Raw genomic sequence first — 21,575 nt, 5'->3', positions numbered from 1 at the left:
GTTATTAAATAGCTACCTGTTGTTGAAGTGCTGTTCAGTGAATGTGATATTTGTGCAGAGGGAAAGAGGAACGGCAGAAGAGCAGGACACACTGCAAATCAGACAGGTCACATTGGCTTCCTGGCTTCCCAAACCTATTGGATGGCTCTATACAGAGACAATAGAGAAGTGGGTGAATTTCTGTCACACATATCTACTTTTTCCAGTTTTGGTCATTTGATCACGGGGTGGATTCAGTGACAGATTGGGTTTCACTCGCACTGCTACAGAAACATAATGGATCTTATAGCACAATCCTCAGACTATTGCCTCGGAAATGCACAATTGTAACAAGATATGGAAACTAGAGGAAGCAACTTTTTAAGTGAAATTGAAACCAAATACATCTTTAGAAGTAAATACTTTTTTCCACTTGAAGGATTTATTCTGGTCTGAGTACAAGGACTTTACCTGGTCCTGTTTTTGGACAAGGAGGCAGTTACCCTCAGGAAACATGACGGAAACAGGCGGCATCTTTGTCCCATCCTTCGTGTCCATCTTATCCACTTCAGCTGATATCCTGGTCCCACTTCAAACATAGAAACAAAAAGTAGATATTACTGTGTTTGTACCACCTTTTGCATACTGCTTGTTGGTTCTTTTCTTGAGTGTGTAAACAGAACCCTAGATATGTTTTCTTGAGAAGAAGAAAGATCTTTATGCATGCAGCGTTCTGATTTCAGTCATCGGGATGTGGGTCAGAAAATGCTGCCAGAACTGTAAAATTACTGCCAGATATCTGTCCACTCTGAAAGTCGAACAACAATGGAGCCGCATAGGAATGGGGATTAGCTTGTTGGCTTATAATGGAAGCAAAATCCAACACGAGTAGAGACCTGCCAGTTAATGAGTCCTGGCCTGATTGATAAAAATCCCACTGAAATGAATAATGTAGTGAGATAATCACTGTCTCTTTCCCCCTCTGCATTCATTTACTGTAGCTCCAATGGCTTGTCACAGCTGGTAAACTGCCACACACTCTGAGAAGGTAAATACAATATAAATCTATAATTGTTGTCAGCTTACCCAAAAAGCTGACAACTACATCTGTGCTTGTTCTCTATGTGTCACAATCCAAATTATGAAAACGTAGGTATTAATAAAACTGTAAGTGGATCAGATCTTAGGAGGCAACTGTGTGTGTGAACTAACCTTGGATATCCCACAGCCACTAGGGTGAGTTTGGCCGTTGCATTGCTTTCCAGGGGTACTGGGCGAAGCAGGATTTGAGGGGGGTGGAAGGTGATACTGGGACGCTGGACAGTAATAGTGATGGCCAGCTCTCGGTAGGGCTGATGTTCCTTCTCTTCTTCCATCCTCTCTCCATCCTTATATCCCAAGTACAGAGGGAGGGACAGTTTGATTAATCTGTCAGACGCTAGGAGAGAAAATATAAAAAGAAAGATGTTACCTGAATGTAACTCCAGTTCTTTAAATACATGTGTAACCCACCGTCGGGCATAAGTCCTTTAACACATTTGCATCTGGTCTTGAGGTGGTGCTTCCAATGGGTATTCAACAATGATCATGGCACACTCAATGAAGCTGTGACATATGTTGTTTATTATCCAGTTTTGCCTCTGACGAGTGTGTGGGAAAAGGGGTCAGCATGTGTGTGAAAGAAAAAAAAACGATATTTTGATCCAATTAAGCAGGTGTGAGACAGGAGAGGGCAGCAGGAGACGAAGTGATCCATCATAATGTGTGAGTCTAACCATTTCTCACCTGTTCTGATCGCCTCAGGCCTGATGCTGACCGCAACGCAGATGGACTGGCTGGGCCCCAGACGGCCAGATGATGGAGTCACTGTACATAGCTCACACTCTGTTCTGTCCTCTGTTGGTGCTGCTATTGCACTGCAGTCAAACCACCAGTGCAACTGCTTACTGATGACACCACACCAAATCACACTCTCTTCACTCACTGCTTTCAGCTCCACTGTCTAGAGCGGGGCAGAGAGATATAACACAATCAGAAAAAGAAGAAAATCATTATAGAATTATAAATATAACAGATAACAGCAAAAATGTGGGAAAAATAATGAATTGATCAAGAAATTAATCGATAATAGAAAATAATTGTTGATTGCAGCCGTACTTAATGGTTAATGAGAGAAGGTGAAAAGAACAAATGTGAAAATGAATGAAAGAAACCCAGTAAGAAAGCTGAAGTTGATAGTACCTTAGTATAAACTTCAGACTGTGGTGCCCAAGGCTCCACGTGGAGCTGTAAACTTGACGGGGACATTTCCAGTGGAGCACACAGCACTAAAAACATTTTTAAAAAACAGCAAGGGAAGCAAAAACATTATGTAACTGCACAAACCTAATGCCATGTGTGAAATGTGTTCTGTACATATACAATGTAACCACATTTGAGCTGTGACTATGTTTCATTCCAGCAGAATACGATACAGTATCACTAACAAACACTCAAATCATACTCCACATGAATGAGCCCCACCTGTGGCCTGTATGCACGGTGACCGTTGTGTCGCCATGGTGACAGAGCGGCTGTGTGGCTGGACCATGTGCTTCCAGCTGACAGCTGACAGAGAGGAGAAGGAGGATGCGGAGGACGGAGTAGGGAAGGGAGACAGAGGACCAATGGGCCACCTCACTCCGTTGACCATCACCGGCAGGTCGAAGTCGTAACTGGCTGCCTACAGGAAGACATTTCCATAAGTGTCTATCCACTAGTTCATGCTCTGCGGCGATGCACCAATGAAATTAAAGTTCACAACAGCATCTCGACCACCTGCTACTCTCAGATTACCACCTGTTTGAGATCCAATGTCATATTTGTACTTGTCATCACAATACGCCACCTGAACCGAATTTAGCCGTCTCTCCCTGCCCACGCTGCTAGGGGGGGCCAGGGTAGCCAATGAATTTTGAATGTCACGGGTTTAGTATATAAAAAATGCAATTACTGAAAAACAGAGTGTTAGCGGAAATAACAAATACACAGTTTTAATCTTGTGACAGTACAAACACCTTTTAAATTGTTTTTTAAAAACCCCAGAGATAGTTTTTGGAGGGGAAAAAAATGCTTGATTTCAGGTAGAGGTGAACAAAGCATCAGTAACGTCCGTCCTAACAGTTGCAGACAGATTCTATCAGCTGTAGTTAGCCAAATCACTTCATTGCTTTTTAAACATCTTGCCAAAGGGCTGCAATTTCAAATTAACCATCTGGTTCACATTGGCTCATGGTTTTTAAGGTATGATTGGACAATTGCTCATGGGGGACGGCTTTAGGAGCAACTTGTGAAGGCTAAGTGTGCATTTAAACAGATCTTATCCATCTTAAATCTATCTACTATACCTATTCTGGAAGATTTTATATCAAGACATCACCTGTGTGGGTGAGAAGATAAGGGAGCAGTCCTTCGTCTGGTAGCCCTGCACTTCCATAACACTCACACCTGGCCCCTTCTCTGCTTGTAAAAATGAACAGAACCAATCAAGCAAAATTCAGTAAACACAAGACAATATGCACTTTAATGTCACAAAACTATTTATTATCTTCTACTCTAGTCACACCCCACAGAGACAGTCATGCAATAATACAATACTGTGTTTCATTAACAAAACCCTCTTCATAAGAACATATTACCCACACACCCCACATATTAAATCTGATCCTGTGTGAAATGCTGGACTGAGTGAGTAAATGCATACTGTGTGAGGGCTGAGGGAGCTGGAGAGAGAAGTCTGCATATGGTGACAGGTTGAAGGTGACCCGGGCTGCGGCTGATGAGCAGTTTGTCAGAGTGAAAGGTATCGCCCGCCGAGAACCAGCATGGACGCCATGGAACTGGAAATGGGACTAAAAAGAGGGAGGGAGGCGGTGATATAATTAGATGAGGAAAAAACATAGGGATTCCAAAGGTAAACCAAAGTGGCCTCATGGTATTAAAAAGTCTATGACATCAAACATGCTCAACCTCAATATCAACAGGTCAAATTCCCTCTTGATACATTATTTTGACAATATCTGATAAGACTGAAATACTTTTACCCAGGCACATCATTTTCTTTTTAATTTTAAATTAATTTGTGTAGTTTTGAAAAATTGCCTGAGTATATCATCTGCTGATACAGACAAAGTATAAATAATATATCAACACACAGACACTCACCACACTAATGTCAAGATTTGGAGGCTCCACTGATCCGCCCACCCTCAACTCAATGGACTTCATGCCCCTCAGTTCAATCTGTAATACATAAACATGCCTAATGTCAGGTGCTCTCTTTGTTACACACACACACACACACACAAATAAACACCGTCGTAATATAAAAAAACGAGAAATTCCCTGGTGGGATTCTTGAGATATTGTGTTCACAAGAATGAGACGGAGGGACAACCCGTTGGGGGTGTGGAGGCATGATAAAGAGTCTTCACATCTTTGCATCTCTCTCTCACCTCCACTCTGGTGTCGAACCTGAAGACAGAATCAGGGCTGAAGTGGATCTTGAGCACGGCTTGCCCCCGGCTTGGCACCACGCCCTCATATGGACTCACAACCAGGCCTGGCAGAGGGCACACATCTAGCACCTGCCTCATACAGACAGAGGGAGATACTTGTTATTTCACAACTGTCATAAACAAGTACCTTTGTGTGTTGGTGTGTGTGTGTGTTGGTGTGTGTGTGTGTGCACCTGATAGTAGGCATGGCTCTGTCCAGTGTTGTGTAAGATGGCAGTTCTGATAGAAGGCATGTTGAGAGGCACTGATCCAAACATCACCTGTGTTTCTGCCAGTTGGACACTAGTGGATCCAACCTGAGAGAATGGCATACATTTATATTACTGCCATATGTTATTGTTCTGTCATTTTACAAAACATGTGACAGCACACAAAGCAATTTTGGAACAGCCCGGAAAGTGAATACTTAAAAGAGAGCTTGGAGTGTGCATACCTCCGTTATAGTGTTATTCAAAACCTACAATAGTAAATAGGAGTAACTTATACAACGTTATCTTTCCAGTTCTAAGGACAGACCTTGGCAACACAGTACAGGCGTTGTGTGTTGCCCTCGTGGACACACAGGTCAAAGTCTCCTTCTGCAGGGGAAGCGAAGGAGGGATGCCACACCACGTCACAGTCCAATTCCCTGAATGGCTCCACTGTACCTAAAGAGGATGAAATATATAATTGTCATATCAGTTCTAAAACATACGGGCAAATGCTTGTTCACAATATAGCTCCTTAGGTATAAACAAATGAAAAGGAGAGGAATAAAAGGATGATAAAAAACCTCCCTTGAAAAATGCTAGGTAGTTACACACAATTTTTTTTATTTTGAATTTTCTTCATTCCAATATTCTCTGTTGCTGAAAACTGTATTTAATTTAGAAAAGAATATACAGTAACACAGAGTGGAACTTGTCGTACCTGTAGCTGGTCGAATAGAGAACAGGACGCCATTCTCTCTGACTATTGGTCTCCATGTGAATTCTGCGGCATGGTTTCCATGGTTTCGAAGTGTAACTGAACTTCTATATCCTGACTGGGCAAGTAAGGTGGGGGCGGAATGGAGCACTAGCAGGTTGGTGGACAGTTCCAGAGCCAAGGGGACGACCTGAGCCTGGACTAGTATCTGACCGGGGTGCTGCTGGTTTACAGTGTAGGACACAGGTCTGGAATAAAGAAATATACATCTATAATCTACCTATAATGCATTGGAGCAGAAATCGATGATTTTGATGAAATGAGAGTATATTGAGCTGCTTCCTCCTCCAACCTGTAAAAGTGTCCCAGCTTGTTGCTCTGAAATGTCAGCGGTAAGGTGTTGTGTGAGCAGGGGGGCAGGACGTGGGAGAGGGGTGAGGAGCCCTGCAGCTCCGGACAGTCCATCTCCAGCTGCACCCAGGCGTACACTGATAGATGATTGGTCAGCTCCAGCTTCTGAACACACATCGACTGCACACACACTTCGCCAAAGTCCAGAAACGATGGACCTAATGAGAAAAAAGAGAGATTTTAACCTGTGGTTTTGACCTGAAAATAATTCTTCTACACTTATCTTTTTGTAAAATAAATCACCATGACGACTAAGTGTTGATGTTTTCATATTCGCAGAGAACATTCCTTACAGAGACAGAGTAAAGATAAAGAACAAGACACAAAAATACACTGATACACATCATTTGTTCTCAAGTTTTTCTTAGAGACCAAATTGAATCTCCAACCTATGACAACTTGGTAGAATTCCTGAGCTGTCAGAGTCCTGCTGCAGTCTGCCACCTCCTGGCTGTTAGAGGGAACTGCACTCATTACTTCTGAGGCCTAGAGTGAATGCAAACGAAAAAAGAAAGGTTTGGCTTTTGCAAAGAAATCTTACCTTGTGGAAAGGTGGACTTGTCTGTTAACTAAAATGAGTTTGCTTCCTTTGACCTCACCTGACTTTTGAACTGCAGGGGGATGGATGTCTTTTTTCCTGGGCAGCTGCATTTGGTTTGTGGGAAAGCACAAGCATTCTTAAGCTTGGTTTTTGAGATGTCACTGCTCTCAATGTCCCAGATACGAAGTTTTGGGGGAACAAGTCCTTGAGCAGGTATAATCCCGATGTCCACCTCCTGTAACATTTTTTCCTGCTGTCTAGCATCGCTAAAAAAAGACGAATATCCAATTTCAATGGTCCATCTAACCACATATTCAAGTTAGATGCCATTAAGTGTTGAAAAGTAGATACAGGAAATAAAAACTGCAACAACACCTACCTCTTCTTTATTCTCGCCCGCCGTGTTTGCATGAGCTGTTTGATGAGGTCTGTGTAAATCTGTTGATTTTGCTGTCTCTGCTCCATCTCAGTGAGAACATACTTGGTGTCCGCATAACGATGAAAGGATTCATCAGCCCTGAAGTGCAAAGACACAAAAATGAAGAAAAAAGAAACTTACAAATGTTTTTAACCCCATACTAACAAAATAAAAGCAATGAAAAGGTAGTCTTAAGTGTTTTCAACAAGTAACACAATGCAAGAATTGCTCTCAGGTCCACTCATGAGCTGTACACATCAGCTCCAAAGGTTGTTCATGCAGAGACAGCCTCCAGATGATGAACCAGGTTGGCATCAGAAAGTGTGTGTGTCTTTCATCTCTACCTGTACTGTCTGTTTGAAGAGGCCGGCCTCATGTCAGATGCCCTGCGGCTTGGAAAGGCCGGGGACTCCTCCTCCTCTGCGTTTTGACTCGTCTCCCTGGAATCTCGTGTTTTGTTGGTGCTGAGGACATCAGCGTGTGCCCTCACATGACAGAAAGCCAGATCACTAGGCTGAGCGCGAGGTGGTGACCGAGTTGTTTTAGTCACTGCTGGAATGATGTCTGCAAAGCGGCCAGTCAGAACATCAAGGTGAATGTGGCAAGATAAACAAATTAAACAGGATGTTAGCCAGCTAAATAACTACACCCACTTACTGATCAGAGAAACAAACATCGTTTCAGTATATATTATATCTGCTCTTTTTTAGCGTAACTTTTTAAATGTATTTCGTGACAGAGTCCCACAAAACACAATTGAATTAATTTAAGACTAAACTTAAAGTATTCACCAGGATTAGGTTTTGGCAGAGTCTCACTGCAGCAGATAGCAGACAGCTGTAGAGCCACTGTGTGGAAGCTACGAAGCTTAAGTTCAGTAACAGCCGTGTTGTCACTGCTCTGGTGAACATGACCTAAGACATCCAGCATCTGGCACAGCTGGAAGCTCCCCTGCTGCCGCGCAGTGAAAGACAAAACTACATCCTGGGGAAATCAACGGAGAGAAACAAGTTTCCACATTCATTGCTCTGCTTGCATTTAGAAATACATAATCCAATGAATCACTCTCCTACCTGACTCTGCCCAGGGCCTATGGTGCCCCTGAAAGGTTCAGTGATGAAATGTGGTAACTTGCGGAAGTGGAAGTGGACGGGAAGTTCAGGGCAGAGGTTCTGCAGCACACACAGCAGATCCATATTTTGGCCCATCATACAGGGTGGGAAATCAATCCTTTGAGAAGGACTGGGTACCAGAGAGACAGGCAGCCCAGAGCCTGTCACTGCCATTTCCACACTATTGTTACCTAGAGAGAAACAAAGAAAAGGTTACAAAAAAGGGAAAAAGATCAAATAAAGACAGATCAAGATATCAGTGTGACAACTTAAATAGCTAATTAAAAATATTGGTGATGTTAACTGAAACGTACAAAAGCAGTCGTGAGCTGGACTGTGCTGTATGAATGAGTGTGTGTGTGTGTGTGTGTGTGTGTGTACCACTGTGGTGAGTGAAGCCATGTCTCCTCCCCACTGAGTCAAATAACAGGAAAAGACAATAGTCCTGTCGTCTGTCTGAGCGATTGTGCTCCACTCTTGTCGGCCTGAAAGAAACAGCGTGTGATTACTTTATATACGCAAAGCTCCATGCTACATTTCACCACCTCCTCGTTAGTATAGTGGTCAGTATCCCCGCCTGTCACGCGGGAGACCGGGGTTCAATTCCCCGACGGGGAGAAAACTTTTTTTTTTTTTCGTAATGCCACATAAGATAGTAAATGATTAGATAATTAATTCCATTTACCTGATACGAAACGGACTGAAGCTCACGGCCACAGTGGTTGTGTCATAAGGTCCCAGTCGACCCTGCTGAGGTGCACACACCAAGACTTGAGAGAAATCCTGCGCCGCTGGGTAGCACTGCTCCTCTCTCTCACACAGGGAGGTGTCTGTGCTCTTTCGGAGGTCGGTTCCCTACAAAGACTTCACTGTCAATGACTTGTTTTATTCCAGGATGTCTGCAAACTATTGCAAATCAAATGCTTTGCTTTTTACACGACCTTAACAGCTGTGCAATAAACAGTTCTGTCTGTGCAATTCAATATGTAATGTGCAATCCTTTTACACCGTATGTAATCTATTTACATGTATTATTTATATTTTATATTATATTATATTACCTTTTCTTTATATTGCATGTTTACCCCATTGGGGGACTAATAAAGGATCATCTTTACATCAAAATATTAATATAGATAGTTTTCCTGTTGTGAATGACTAAAAACTGACTTTTTTACTTGATTTCAACCTGTAAAAGATGTGCAGATTTGTGGCAGCATTGACTCTAACACTCACCACTTCAGTCCCAGCAGCAGTATCCTGAAGCAGGCAGATCCAGTCACAGGCCTGGGGGCCATTGTTTCTCAGAAACACATTCTTCACACAGGATGTCCCATAATATAGAGGCCCAAACCACAGACAGGAGAGTGAATCCCCCTGTAAGACAGCAAAGCATCATACTTTAGAGAACTTGTTCATAAACTCTACTTGAAGGGGGGAGGGCATAAGGTAATCATTAATATTAAAGATCAATGGAGTATCTCATATTTCCACTGGATTACCTTCAGGTCACAGACCTCAAGCCGCTGATCCACCACTTCAGCCCTGATAGTAAGAGTTACAGCAGAGAAACTCTGGAGTTTTATCCTGGGACACAGAGAGTAAACAACTGTTACTCAGGATGGTTAATACTCCAATTAGTACAAACATATACATATATACAGCAAATATTATGAACTAATCTTCAAAAAATGTACAATAGTGGTATTTTTGTGTCCTTTCTGTTTATGTACTTTACAGTTCACAGATCTTAGTGTCTTACAGAGCCTTCTCATCAATTTGCACGGGTCTGTCTGTGCGTAGTTCAACTTTTAACCACTGGGTGGCGCCCGCTGCAATGACTCCACTGAGGGGTGACAGTTTGATTGAAGGGTCTGCACTGTACTGCACTTGGAACACACCTACGATACACACACACACACAAACACACACAGTGTAAAACTAATCTTCATTCTGGCATTTTTGGACATTTAAGTTCCAATTCATGGCAAAAGTTACGATGACTTTTTACCTGGTTGTGATCCTTGATTGGTTATAGGATGGTGTTTGCTGATTATCTGACTGCTGGCAGCAACACAACCAAAGTCTAATACCGAGTCCGTCAGGAGGGAGCAAGTCCTGGGAAACCTAGAGGTGTGGATACAGTGGAACTGAGGTGACGTGAAAATAGACAACAAAATATGATTCACTATCTCGTGGACTGCATGTTTGGTCCTAGATACAAACATATGTGATACACAGTATGTCTAGACAGCTTACCCAAGCAATGGGACTTCAATGGTCTCCACATCATCTATATGGATCAGAAGGCAGTCTCTGACCACCTCCTCTTTCTCTGGAGTGAACTGCAGCAGGCCACTGACAGACTGACCAGGAGCCACAGTCACGGCTGTACCCGCTGCTGTGAACTTGAACAACTTCAGGAAAAAGAAGGATTTCAAAAAGGAGCGGAGGGGGAGACATGATAAGATGAACACACACAGGCCAAATGTTAGCAAAGTCGATGAACAGTGAGTGAATTAAAGGGAAAACTTTACAGGATAATAAAAGACACTAGTTTGAAACATCAGATGCAGACACTTACCTTCATGGCGGGCTTCTCAATGATGATCTTTTTCCGACCTTTCCCGATGTTTGTGGCCGTGAGCGTTGTCTTGTAAACCCCCCCGACGCAAACATCGCTGAAGTCAACAAACGGCGGCTCAACTCGAACACTGCCTCCAGACATTGTACAATTTAACATCTACGATTCACTTGGACACGTAAAATGTCAGTATAATAATATTTCCTGCCAGTGAAGTGAATATTAACTCGTTTTCGTTGACAAACATCAGTATGCTCAACTTTCCTGTTGCTTCTCAAACGTTGAAGTCAATGGCAGCTCAGGCTGCTACGTTCGTTTTACTAGTAAGGGCAAACTCAAATCGTGGCAGCGGTAGCTCGTACTTCTGGTGTCAACAGAAAGTGACACTGACATGTAACGGTAGTTGGCTTTGATGCCACACAGTTTGGAGGCAGCTGCCTTTGGTGTTACAGATGTTTAGCGGCAGCTGACTTTGTGCCCCACAAAAGTTGTGCAGATTTGTGGCAGCACAAATTGATTGATGATTGATTGATTCACACAGGACGTCCCATAATATAGAGGCCCAAGCCACAGACAGGAGAGTGAATCCCCCTGTAAGACAGCAAAGCATCATACTTTAGAGAACTTGTTCATAAACTCTACTTGAAGGGGGGAGGGCAGAAAGGTATTTTGAGGTATCAGGTTTTATCCTGGGACACAGAGAGGGCACAACTGTTACTCAGGATTATCACTTTAATGCTTAATGCATAATGCATAATGCATACGATAGATAGATAAATAGACAGATAGATAGATAGATAAATGGATAGATAGATAAATAGATAAATAGATAGATAGATAGATAGATAGATACATAGATAGATAGACAGATAGATAGATAGATAGATACTTAACAACAAAGACAAATGTTGCTAGCTTACCGTGACTCACTTTGCAACTTTTGGCTAACTAGCAATTAAGCAAATTTCTAATTTAGCTAAGTCTGGGTCGTTTTTTTTGTTTTTTTGATCGTAAACTAAGTAAATTTGTTAAAAACCCATGAGATGCAGACACTTACCTTCATGACAGGCTTCTCAATGAGGAACTTTTCCCGATGTTTGTGGCCGTGAGCGTTGTCTTGTAAACCTACGCGACGTAAACATCGCTGAAGTCAACAAACGGCGGCTCAACTCGAACACTGCCTCCGGACATTGTACAATTTAACATCTACGATTCACTTGGACACGTAACATGTCAGTAAAGTAATATGTCCTGCCACTGAAGTGAATATGAACTTGTTTTCGTCGACATACCGATGCTCAACTTTCCTGTTGCTCCTCATATGTTGAAGTCGATGGCAGCGCACGTGGTTGCCAAGCAACGGCTGCTACGCTCGTTTTACAACCCTGCGCAGTCCAGGTGGACGGAGCATCTGCCGCCGCTGCACACTAAATCATGGTTTCCACTTTATTAAAGAGGGATTTATGTTGTTGCTGGCATTGATTACAACACTGTGTATCACTATTAATCATTATTAATAATAATACAAGTATGTAGTCTGAAAACAAGCCGTTTTTATGCTTATCCCCGCTTATTCGTCAGGGACTCAGCTGTTGAAAACCATCATACCCTACATGGATAATCAATAATACATGGCAATAATACATTTTCTTATAATATAGCAAATAAATGTAAATAGAATAATAAGGATTTATTAATTGCACAAAATGATGAAAATAACAGTATATAAAGATTTAAGTTCAAAAACATAATCAGGACAAATTTGACAAGTGAATTATTTATAAAGAAAGGAGTCTTTGTTAAGTACACAGTATGTTGAAAAATATAAGTCATACCAACATCATGTCACATGAAATAATACAAAATAATTTCTGTGGACAGAAGCATATGAACATAAACTTTAAATGACACAAATTATTTATGTTTTTTATGTTCTACAGTAATTTGAAAGTATTTCACAAAACAGCACCAGGGCTCTCCCATATTTCATCATCATACATATTGGCAGCAGATGTGATTTTATCTATGATTTTCAAACTGAGGCTGTGGCCGTTGCTGACATTATTTTGGATGAGACTTCCTCCAGTCTGCTCACTAGTTGCTGCCGAGTCCAAACGAGGATCATCCGATTGTTCTGAGAGAACCCGGTCGGTGAGTAAATCCTGGTCCGGACCGTTCTGCGGCAAATACGGGTCGACTACAACACATTTACTTGTTTCTAAACCCTCCTGATTGCCAACGTCAGGGATTCTCTCCCCACCCCTCAGAGAGGCAGACTGGGACACGGCCCGGACTTCATCTGATGCCTTTGTGATCTGACGCTCTCCAGCTGCTGTGCTCTCCAGGCCGAAGAAGTGGTTGCGAACAACGTAGCGCACGCACTGCAGGAGGACGTTTCTCTCATGGCGGATATCTGGAGCGAGTAACTAAAGAGAGTGTAAGAAAACAGAGAAGCTTATGGAGGCTCAGATGAGGCATATTCCAGTATAAAGTGTATTTCTTAATGTGAAATTGGGGGAAATATGCTTGTATAATCTCAGATTGTATCCTTACCATCTCAAGTAGAGTAGAACGACGCTTCTGCAGCGCATCATGGTGTCTACCGCCCCTTCCCCTTCTTCCTCCTCTGCCCCCTCTTCCTCCCCTTCCTCTGTGGCCGTTAGGTGTGTACAGAGCAGAGTCTGGCAGGAAGGCAGAGTTGGTTTGTGACGTAACCTCCATGCTTGTATGGGGCCCTCTGTCCTGGGACTGGTGTCCTGGTGTTAATGTGTTTAGAAGAAGCTGGTTTTCTTGCAGAAGGTCTTTAGCTTTCTGAATAGGGGCAGCTGAAACACAAGAGAAAGGAACATTAGAAGTAAGTGATGGAGACTTGAAGTGTTTTTTATTGTAACGTGATATTTCTCACTGTGTATTATACACCTAAGCGGTCAAATTTGTGTCCTTGGTATATTTTGTGTCACTATTTCTAAACTTTTATGACTTGAATTTCATTTTTAATACTTCAGTCATATGTTGCAGCTGTTCTACTGGCCTACAACACACAGACAGGGTTTGCCACTGGTGTTCCACTGTCACATACCACCACACACTGACATGCAATGATTGTCACTGTCACACGTCACTGCTGTGGACAAGATGAACACTCACACTCTGGTTCTTCATCACTTTCACTGTCACTCGAGGAGCCGTAGTTTGCCACCAAGGAGCCCAGAGCTGAGCTCATCCGTTTAGGGGCCACAACCAGGCTGCCAGTCCTGGATTCAGCTGCTGGATCCTCTCTGTCAGAATCTGGAGGAACAATGAAAAAAAAAAATCTATCAGACAGTTTTAAGGCCTGTTCTTTTCTTTATTTTGAGACCGTTTTGAAAGTCTTAAATTTAGATTTTATTTCAAGTTAAACACGTTGAAGCTCAGTCTGAGTCAGAAAAATTTAAAGTGTAACTGTCTAAATACTGCCGGGACTCAATTCTCCTTTTCAATATCAAACCAACAGCAGCTTCAATTAAACTCACGATGAAGACTGTACCCAAAATAAAATGGTGGGTTTGACAATATAGGTAAGCTGACTAATTAAAAGCCAGCCTTTCCGACAGAATATCGTCTTGCATGTCTCCACCACACGAGTTTCTCACCATGGTCACTGCTGGCCAGTGCCCCCAGAGGATCCCCGTCCCTGCCAGGCTGTGAGATTGGTGGAGGTCTCTCTGTAGCTCTGCTGTTTGGTGGGGGTGGGCCTTGTGGTTGTTGCTCCTGGAACCCTCTGTTACCCCAGCCACGACCACGACCCCGACCCTGACCCCGACCCCTTCCTCGTCCTCTGCCTCTCATTCGTCTGTGGATCAAATATTAATGTCTTGATTAAATAATATGAGTTGGGCCCAGGTAAACAAACTCAAATTAATTCTTCTAAGGAAGATGTCATACATTTACATTTCAAATTTGGGCACTTACCCAAACTGAGCCGTCTCTAGAACGCCTCCTGTCTCCTCCCGTGCCACCATCACCTTTTTCTTCTTTTCAATATTCTGGAGTGTTGGATAGTTTCTGGAAATATTAATTTAGATGATGTTCAAATGTATTTATATCACATTTATCCTGGATACTCATATGATGTCATCAAAGTCAATAATACTGACTTGCGCCTCTCCTCTTTCCATTTAGCAATCTCCTCTGCTGTGTCCAGTTTGATTCTTTTTGTTCCTGGTGCATGGTTCTGTAGTCACAATATGAAACATGGATATTAGCAACAGAGTTTTAGATTGAGATGCAGCATCAACACAATGTTGTTTCACTTACATTTCTCCAGTGGATGCTGACAATTTTCTCGTGAGCTGTAAAGCTGCAGTCGGGCACAGAACACTACATGGATCATAAGAAAATATGAGTAGGGGATTCCTGCAATACCTCAGGCTGGATTTTCAGGTCCTGAAACTGTAACACTCCGGTATTGTATATATATATATTTGAAAATGTGTATATTCATTAGTGTAAGCAAAATGAATTAAGCAGAAACACAGTTTAAGTTGTCACAGTACCTTGACATGTTGCGACATGTGTTCATCATACTTGTCCTGGTTTTTGAAGCCTCGTTCACAGGTGTCACAGAAATGGGAAAACTCTGGTTCTTTCTTATTTCTCTGCTGTGGGTTAAAGACAACAGTTCAACACCAGAGTTCACTGCAGCTGTACCTACCTACATCCTACCAAAGACATGGCCAGAATTACATGATCTGACCTTTTGCCCCTGACTGTTGGCAGGTCCTTGATTCTGTCTCCCACCGTGATGTCCACCTTGATGCCATTCACGGCCAACATTTTGACCTGGAGATAAAGATAAATCAAATTAAATTGATATTTGTACTGTCCCTTTTGCTCCTGTAACATGGTACATTTCCTCATAGTGGGACTAATGGAGAATTATCTTATCCTCATCTTATCTTAAAGTTAAACAGCTGTCACATTAAAACTACAGCCTTATATTACAGACACTACGACTGGCTGTGGTTTTGGTGAACAGATAAACTGAATGAAAACAGTGATCACACATCAAAAACATCCTGACAGAGACACTTCCTGGATGTTTTCAGCTGGATTGCAGAACTAGTCCTTTTCCAACAACATCAGCATGTAGTGTCCTGTATGTGAAACGCACCGTATGGACGGGGAGGTCGACCGTGTGCATGGCCCGACGCCCCGGGATGCCAGCCCGCCTGCTCGCCCCAGGAGGAGCTCTCAGTGGGCGTCTCGCTCCAGCTCCACATGCCGGCTTGGAAGCTGCTGGAGCGGGGCAGCTGCTGGAAGGAGTTCGGCTGGGGAATGCCGAAGTCCGGGGGAGGATAATGTCCGTTTTCGTTCATCCCTCGAAGCTTTTTCCTTCCCGGTGTGTCGGTGAAGTTTCTGTGGGTTTCTCAGTTTCTCACCACGCATGTCCCACATGTGCTTGTTTTGCTCTTCTGCATACGTCACTTCCGCGAGAACAGGAAGAAGATAGAAGACGGAACCAAACCCAAAATAAATAAATATTAATGACGGCTATCGTGATATCTTTGTGTAAATTGCACATCAAATTCTCAACTACAACTTTGTGTTGACTGTATTTATCATTAATGCGTTACTTTTAAAAGCCGGTGTGTTTCCTGCAACTTCTCGCGAGATTTTATATCTAGGTTGCCAGATTAAGAGAAAACCCCGTGTTGAATCTGCAATTGGTCGCCTAATGGCTTTTTTAAAAGGTTAAATTCAAACTACTTAAATATTTATGAAAGCATAAAGTGTCACAAACCAAGTGGCAGCTTTTTCAAATCTCACAAACCGACCCTGCATTGCTTTAAAACATGTGTGTGCTTTTTTTAAAGAAATTAAACATACATTTGATAATTACAATTATTTTAAAAAGAGAAACAGCACTAACAAAATATTGTCTATTGCTGAAACTAAATCAAAGTGTGTTGAGCGTCTTTATTAAGCACATATATCAATTATCACACGACTACGTCTGCTTCCGGGGGATGCGGGTTGAAGAGACCTGGCAACCCAGCAGCTTCCTGCTGCCCTGTCTCGCCGCGTGTGCTTCAGACGGAGAGGGAGCGTGGAGAGCGGGGAACGTGGACGCGTCCTGCGCAGAGAGACCAAGTTAAAAGTTCGCGAAAAGATAACCGAGCCGCTGCCAAGATGCTCGTGTTATTCGAAACAGCCGCTGGCTACGCGATCTTCAAGGTTTGTGTTTTATTTCCTCACAGTTAAAACGTTTTTTTCACACAGTAGCTGCTTGAGCTAGCTCGACTTAGCCTCGCCGCTAGCAACCTCATGCACACTCACGTGTTCGTAGCATTGTTGCTAGTGAGCAAACTGGATAAAATAGTCTTGTAAAGTGTGTTGTAGTGTGTGGATGTGCTGATATACGTTATTTTGCTTGATTTCTCGTTTTTGCTAACGCACTGGTTAGCATTAAGCTAGCTTTCACGTGGGCCTTGCCACCACGTGTGCACACTGAGGGTAACTTCAGTAACTCTACTGCTCCCAGAACAATATTCTCACACAAAGTGTACTTGTTGTTGATAAAGTAGCTGATTAAAGAATACAGAATAACAGTGAGATTGACATTAGCCCTAAGTTTGAAGATTTGCACTTAGTAATGTTGATTTGTGCCCAGATCAGACTTATAAAACCATGACAGCTAATTTAAAGTGTTATTTTCCAGGTCCTCGATGAATCCAAACTGCAGGAGATCGACAACCTGCACAAGGAGTTTGATACTCCTGAAAAGGCGAATAAAATGTGAGTAGTAGCATTGGTTTATTCACAATGCAACCATCTAGTTGTCATTGATAGGCCATGTGTGCAAATCGAAGTATGACTTATCTCTTTTATTGTTTTTGCCCCTGCCAGTGTGAAGCTGAAGCACTTTGAGAAGTTTCAGGACACAACCGAGGCCTTGGCAGGTAATGTCACGTGATGTCTTTGTACAGTACTCAAATCTTCACATGAGTGATGTGGTGTTTTGAACTGGTTTATGGAGTTGTCAGTGTATGTGATGCAGTGTTTTTAACCTCCCCCTCTCAGCTGTCACTGCCCTTGTTGAGGGAAAAATGGGCAAGAGTTTGAAGAAAGTGCTGAAGAAGGTCGTGGCCAAGGACGCGCACGAGCAGCTGGCGATCAGCGATGCAAAACTTGGTGGAGTTATAAAAGTAAGTGACCTGACGTTTGCATTTCATTCAGAAATGAAGCATTACTTGCAGGAGTTGAGTCTCTAACAGGCTCTGGTTTACAGGACAAGATGGACCTGAGCTGTGTCCACAACCCTGCTGTGGCCGAGCTGATGAGATGCATCAGGAGCCAGATCGAGGCTCTCGTCACTGGACTTCCTCCCAGGGAGATCAGTGCCATGTCTCTGGGGTTGGCTCACAGGTTGGTAACTCGATACAATGTTATGTGAACTCAACTGCTGCCTGTGATTACCCTTGCTGTCTGAAAAAACCATGTAGATTCTTGTCAGCATTCGTCACTACCGCTGAGGCAACTGGCTTCCCCCGTAATTTAGAACTGTAAATTGTCAATATGTGAACTAATATTTTTTTTGTGTGTTTCTAGTTTATCACGCTACAAGCTGAAGTTCAGTCCGGACAAAGTGGATACTATGATTGTTCAGGCCATTTGTAAGTTGTATTTTCAGTAAAGATTTGATCGTCTGCTACTAATGATGGTTTTCACATTGATTTTTACAGTTATGTAACTGTTTGGTCTTAGTTTCACCTGCAATGATGTCTAAGAATATTTTTTTATGTGTCTTCAGCTCTTCTGGATGACCTGGATAAAGAGCTCAACAACTACATCATGCGTTGTAGAGAGTGGTACGGCTGGCACTTCCCCGAGCTGGGAAAGGTCATCACAGACAACTTGGTTTACTGCAAAGCTGTCCGCAAAATTGGTAAAATTAACTTTACTATTACTAACATGACATATCGTTGCTATTCAAGGTGGTTCTAAGTTGATATAGTTTCAAACTTCCATAACTTTGTGAGGCATGCAACCCATTTGACTTGACCAAACTGTATATGTGTAAATTTGGTTTTCCAGAGCAGTTTAATGCGCAAACTTAAAATTGCCAATATTATTGATAAGCAATTAAAATGTTTTGGTGTGTCTGCAGGTGATCGTACCAACGTGGCCGGTTCTGACCTGTCAGACCTTCTCCCTGAGGAAATCGAGGCCGAGGTGAAACTGGCTGCTGAGATCTCCATGGGAACAGAAGTGTCAGAACAAGACATCGGCAACATTAGGCACCTTTGTGATCAGGTGTGTGTCCGTTTTCTATCATTACGTGTTAAGCTCAAGCGACTGTTGTGATGATGACGACATCCGTCTTGTCCTGAAACAATCATGTGGGTTTTCAGTCACTACCTCATCTGAACAGTCACATGCCACAGCTCCCACTCTTCACTACTGGATAGGCCTGTACCACTGATCTGATTGTTTATCTGCTGGCAGTTGTAATATGGATCTTTCCTAATTTGTCTCCCCTCAGGTGATAGACATTTCAGATTATCGCACTCAGCTGTACGACTACCTCAAGAACCGAATGACGGCGATCGCCCCCAACTTGACTGTAATGGTGGGTGAGCTGGTTGGTGCCCGTCTCATCTCACATGCTGGTAAGTGATTGAGAAACGCCTGCATGAGAAGCAAGCAAGCAGTGATGATGATGACATAAAGTCAACTTTCCTGAAAACAACTGATGCTTTTAAGTCACTACCTCATCTGAGCTTGCCTTAGAAGGATCTGTGTGCAGGTACTAGTGAGAACATCAGTTTTACACGTCTGTCTTGTTGCTTTGTTACCAAGGTTCCCTCCTGAATTTGGCAAAGCATCCGGCCTCCACGGTGCAGATCCTCGGAGCAGAGAAGGCTCTGTTTAGAGCCCTGAAGACCCGCAAAGACACACCCAAGTACGGTCTCATTTACCATGCCTCTCTAGTGGGCCAGACCACTGCCAAGAACAAGGGCAAGGTGAGTTAAAGAAAAAGTTACAGAGACTAAACGGCTTGTGACTCCTGTTTGATGGTGAGGAAATAAACTCTTGTTTTCTGACCAGATCTCCAGAATGCTGGCGGCTAAAGCATCACTGGCTATTCGTTATGATGCCCTGGGAGAGGACACGAACGCAGAAATGGGAATAGAGAACCGTGCCAAGCTGGAGGCCAGACTGCGGCAGCTGGAGGATAAGGGAGTAAGTATAACAAAAATATATTTACCATTTAGGACCATATGTCACATTCTTACTTTCACTTAAAAGGACAAGACCAACATTGAGTTGTATCTGTCGTTGGATCTGATTTAAAGACAAACTAGTGTTTTAGTCCACCTCTTGATGTTGATGGTTCTCTGCGCCTCGTCTGATCTTGTCTCCTCCACAATTTCTTTTCAGATCCGAAGAATCAGCGGAACGGGCAAAGCGATGGCACAGGCCGACAAATACCAGCACAAGAGGTAAATAGTCACAAAGGGCTCTTCTTCTTAGGTTAAATCCTGTATTTCCACATGTGAAATTGCTTAATACACATATTATTCTCTCCACAGTGAAGTAAGAATTTATGATCCATCTGGCGATTCTACTATTCCCTCCACCTCAAAGAAGAGGAAGTTTGAGGAGGTAGAGGAGGAGGAGGCTGAAGAGCCTAAAACGCCTGCGGCCAAATCCAAAAAGGCCAAAAAGGAGCCAGTAGCAGAAGGTGGGTTAATAATAAGAGTGAAGCTAATCCTCTGTCTCAATATCAGCACTGGGCCACGATTCTAAAAGGTGTTTTGAATTTTTAGAAGAAGAAGCAGAAACGTCGGCAGCAGCGGAGGAGACTCCCAAGAAAAAGAAGAAAAAGAAGGACAAGAAAGCAGAAACGGCCGTAGAGGAACCAGAGGAGGAGGTAGCAATACCAGAGGTGAAATAATGTTTTTAAAGATGGTTCCTTAAAGATATAGAAGTTTTCAACTGTTTTTATTCAGTATATTTTTTTAACCCATCCATCTTTTCTCTCTTTCCAGTCGACAGAAAAGAAGAAAAAGAAGAAGAAAAAGAAGGCTGAGGAGGAAGACGATGACTGAAAACAACAATTAAGTCCATGTCTGTGTATATATATTCTGTTAGTTTTTATGCCATTTTAGTTGTGTAATTCATTTATATCATTTTGAATCGATTTTGTTTCTTAACATCAGAAAGACTATATAAGATAATTGGGTCAACTTTTTATAACTGAGTGAAACGTGGAGTAAATCCCAGTGTCCAGTCATAAAGTGAGAAAAATGTAAATCTATTTTTTTTTTTTAAGATGATGAATAAGTTTGTTCTGTTTTATGTCTGTTTTCATTTGTGAACACATCTGTATCAGACATGATTTTTCCAATTCGGTGCAAAGCAACATGCTGACGACATTACTCAGTTTTCTGGTGACAAATGTTTTTATTGTCTAAGACTGTGGACATCTGCCCTGGGGAAATAAAACACTTTGCTCTAATTTTGTGGTTTGATTGAATACAATGTTGTCGTTTATAATTAGATCTCAAGTGAAATTTCATAATTTGTCAACGTGTAGTTTCCTCTAATAACTTTCTATGGCTGTTATCTAAATTCATGGGAATAAAAATGAGAAAAAGTATTCAATACAACATCCATTAAAATCACTTAATCAGCCACTAAAAGGCCACTTTCGCAATGATTGAACAATACATTAAGTGACTGCAAGTCTCATCTCAGCCAAGGAATTCCAGAGCCCTGGGGCCCTGATGTCAAATTCCTGGTCACCATTAAGTTACCAAACCTGATATTTGAGGTGGTTTGATTTTATTGAAGGAATCTTAAGATTTAGTCTAATTTTAATTGGCAGCTAATGAAGTCAGTTATGAATTGGAGAGACAGTTTCCTAAGTTACCAAAACAATTCTGTTATCCCTTAATGAATAAGAATTAATAAATACAATACACTGAATAGGTTTTAATCTTAAATATGAACGTGGGCTGCTAAAATTAAGCATATCTATCAATCTATGGGACATAGATACAAATTGTCTTGGTGAAAATAA

General features: G+C 42.3%; 3 protein-coding genes and 3 non-coding genes across 7 annotated transcripts in view; 4 read left to right on the top strand and 2 right to left on the bottom strand.

Annotated features, from left to right (window-relative positions):
• LOC118103669 (cilia and flagella-associated protein 47) overlaps positions 1-10,651 on the bottom strand; it is a 37,571-nt gene extending 26,920 nt beyond the window's left edge. Inside the window, 28 exon segments of the mRNA XM_035150829.2 lie at positions 17-147; positions 451-568; positions 1,192-1,417; positions 1,765-1,981; positions 2,221-2,306; positions 2,503-2,701; positions 3,398-3,477; positions 3,722-3,869; positions 4,183-4,260; positions 4,473-4,604; positions 4,709-4,831; positions 5,052-5,182; positions 5,445-5,689; positions 5,794-6,010; positions 6,242-6,338; positions 6,452-6,659; positions 6,773-6,910; positions 7,156-7,375; positions 7,603-7,795; positions 7,885-8,114; positions 8,305-8,408; positions 8,609-8,778; positions 9,160-9,300; positions 9,426-9,510; positions 9,686-9,824; positions 9,935-10,050; positions 10,183-10,340; positions 10,508-10,651. Coding sequence (XP_035006720.2) covers positions 17-147; positions 451-568; positions 1,192-1,417; positions 1,765-1,981; positions 2,221-2,306; positions 2,503-2,701; positions 3,398-3,477; positions 3,722-3,869; positions 4,183-4,260; positions 4,473-4,604; positions 4,709-4,831; positions 5,052-5,182; positions 5,445-5,689; positions 5,794-6,010; positions 6,242-6,338; positions 6,452-6,659; positions 6,773-6,910; positions 7,156-7,375; positions 7,603-7,795; positions 7,885-8,114; positions 8,305-8,408; positions 8,609-8,778; positions 9,160-9,300; positions 9,426-9,510; positions 9,686-9,824; positions 9,935-10,050; positions 10,183-10,340; positions 10,508-10,651 — 4,274 coding nt within the window.
• On the top strand, positions 8,470-8,541 carry trnad-guc. Its single transcript has one exon. It is a non-coding gene; the product is annotated as a tRNA-Asp (tRNA).
• A 1,527-nt stretch (positions 10,652-12,178) lies between the features above and the next one.
• On the bottom strand, positions 12,179-16,094 carry nufip1 (nuclear FMR1 interacting protein 1). Its single transcript, XM_035149959.2, has 10 exons — positions 15,660-16,094; positions 15,243-15,328; positions 15,043-15,147; positions 14,804-14,866; positions 14,644-14,720; positions 14,459-14,551; positions 14,140-14,339; positions 13,655-13,795; positions 13,061-13,332; positions 12,179-12,933 (listed from the first exon to the last, which is right to left on the bottom strand). The coding sequence occupies exons 1-10, from the start codon at positions 15,862-15,864 to the stop codon at positions 12,463-12,465; spliced, it is 1,713 nt and encodes a 570-aa protein (XP_035005850.2). The 5' UTR covers positions 15,865-16,094; the 3' UTR covers positions 12,179-12,462.
• A 462-nt stretch (positions 16,095-16,556) lies between these two features.
• Positions 16,557-21,011, top strand: nop58 (NOP58 ribonucleoprotein homolog (yeast)). Of its 2 annotated transcripts, none has more exons than XM_035149973.2 (15): positions 16,557-16,723; positions 17,208-17,284; positions 17,396-17,448; positions 17,570-17,694; positions 17,778-17,914; positions 18,098-18,162; positions 18,300-18,434; positions 18,657-18,802; positions 19,032-19,158; positions 19,349-19,512; positions 19,598-19,732; positions 19,931-19,992; positions 20,083-20,234; positions 20,323-20,438; positions 20,542-21,011. In XM_035149973.2, the coding sequence occupies exons 1-15, from the start codon at positions 16,679-16,681 to the stop codon at positions 20,599-20,601; spliced, it is 1,599 nt and encodes a 532-aa protein (XP_035005864.1). In that variant the 5' UTR covers positions 16,557-16,678; the 3' UTR covers positions 20,602-21,011. The 2 variants fall into 2 exon arrangements, with proteins under 2 accessions (XP_035005864.1, XP_035005863.1); XM_035149972.2 differs by having other exon boundaries at positions 20,320-20,438.
• LOC118103699 lies at positions 18,842-18,923 on the top strand. Its single transcript, XR_004694917.1, has one exon. It is a non-coding gene; the product is annotated as a small nucleolar RNA SNORD11B (small nucleolar RNA).
• Positions 19,192-19,275, top strand: LOC118103700. Its single transcript, XR_004694918.1, has one exon. It is a non-coding gene; the product is annotated as a small nucleolar RNA SNORD11B (small nucleolar RNA).
• Positions 21,012-21,575: the final 564 nt, after the last annotated feature.

Source organism: Hippoglossus stenolepis, chromosome 24, assembly GCF_022539355.2.
Source record: "Hippoglossus stenolepis isolate QCI-W04-F060 chromosome 24, HSTE1.2, whole genome shotgun sequence".
NCBI lineage: Eukaryota > Metazoa > Chordata > Actinopteri > Pleuronectiformes > Pleuronectidae > Hippoglossus > Hippoglossus stenolepis.
Note: the sequence above shows the minus strand (reverse complement) of the source record. Positions and strands in the feature narration are given on the sequence as shown.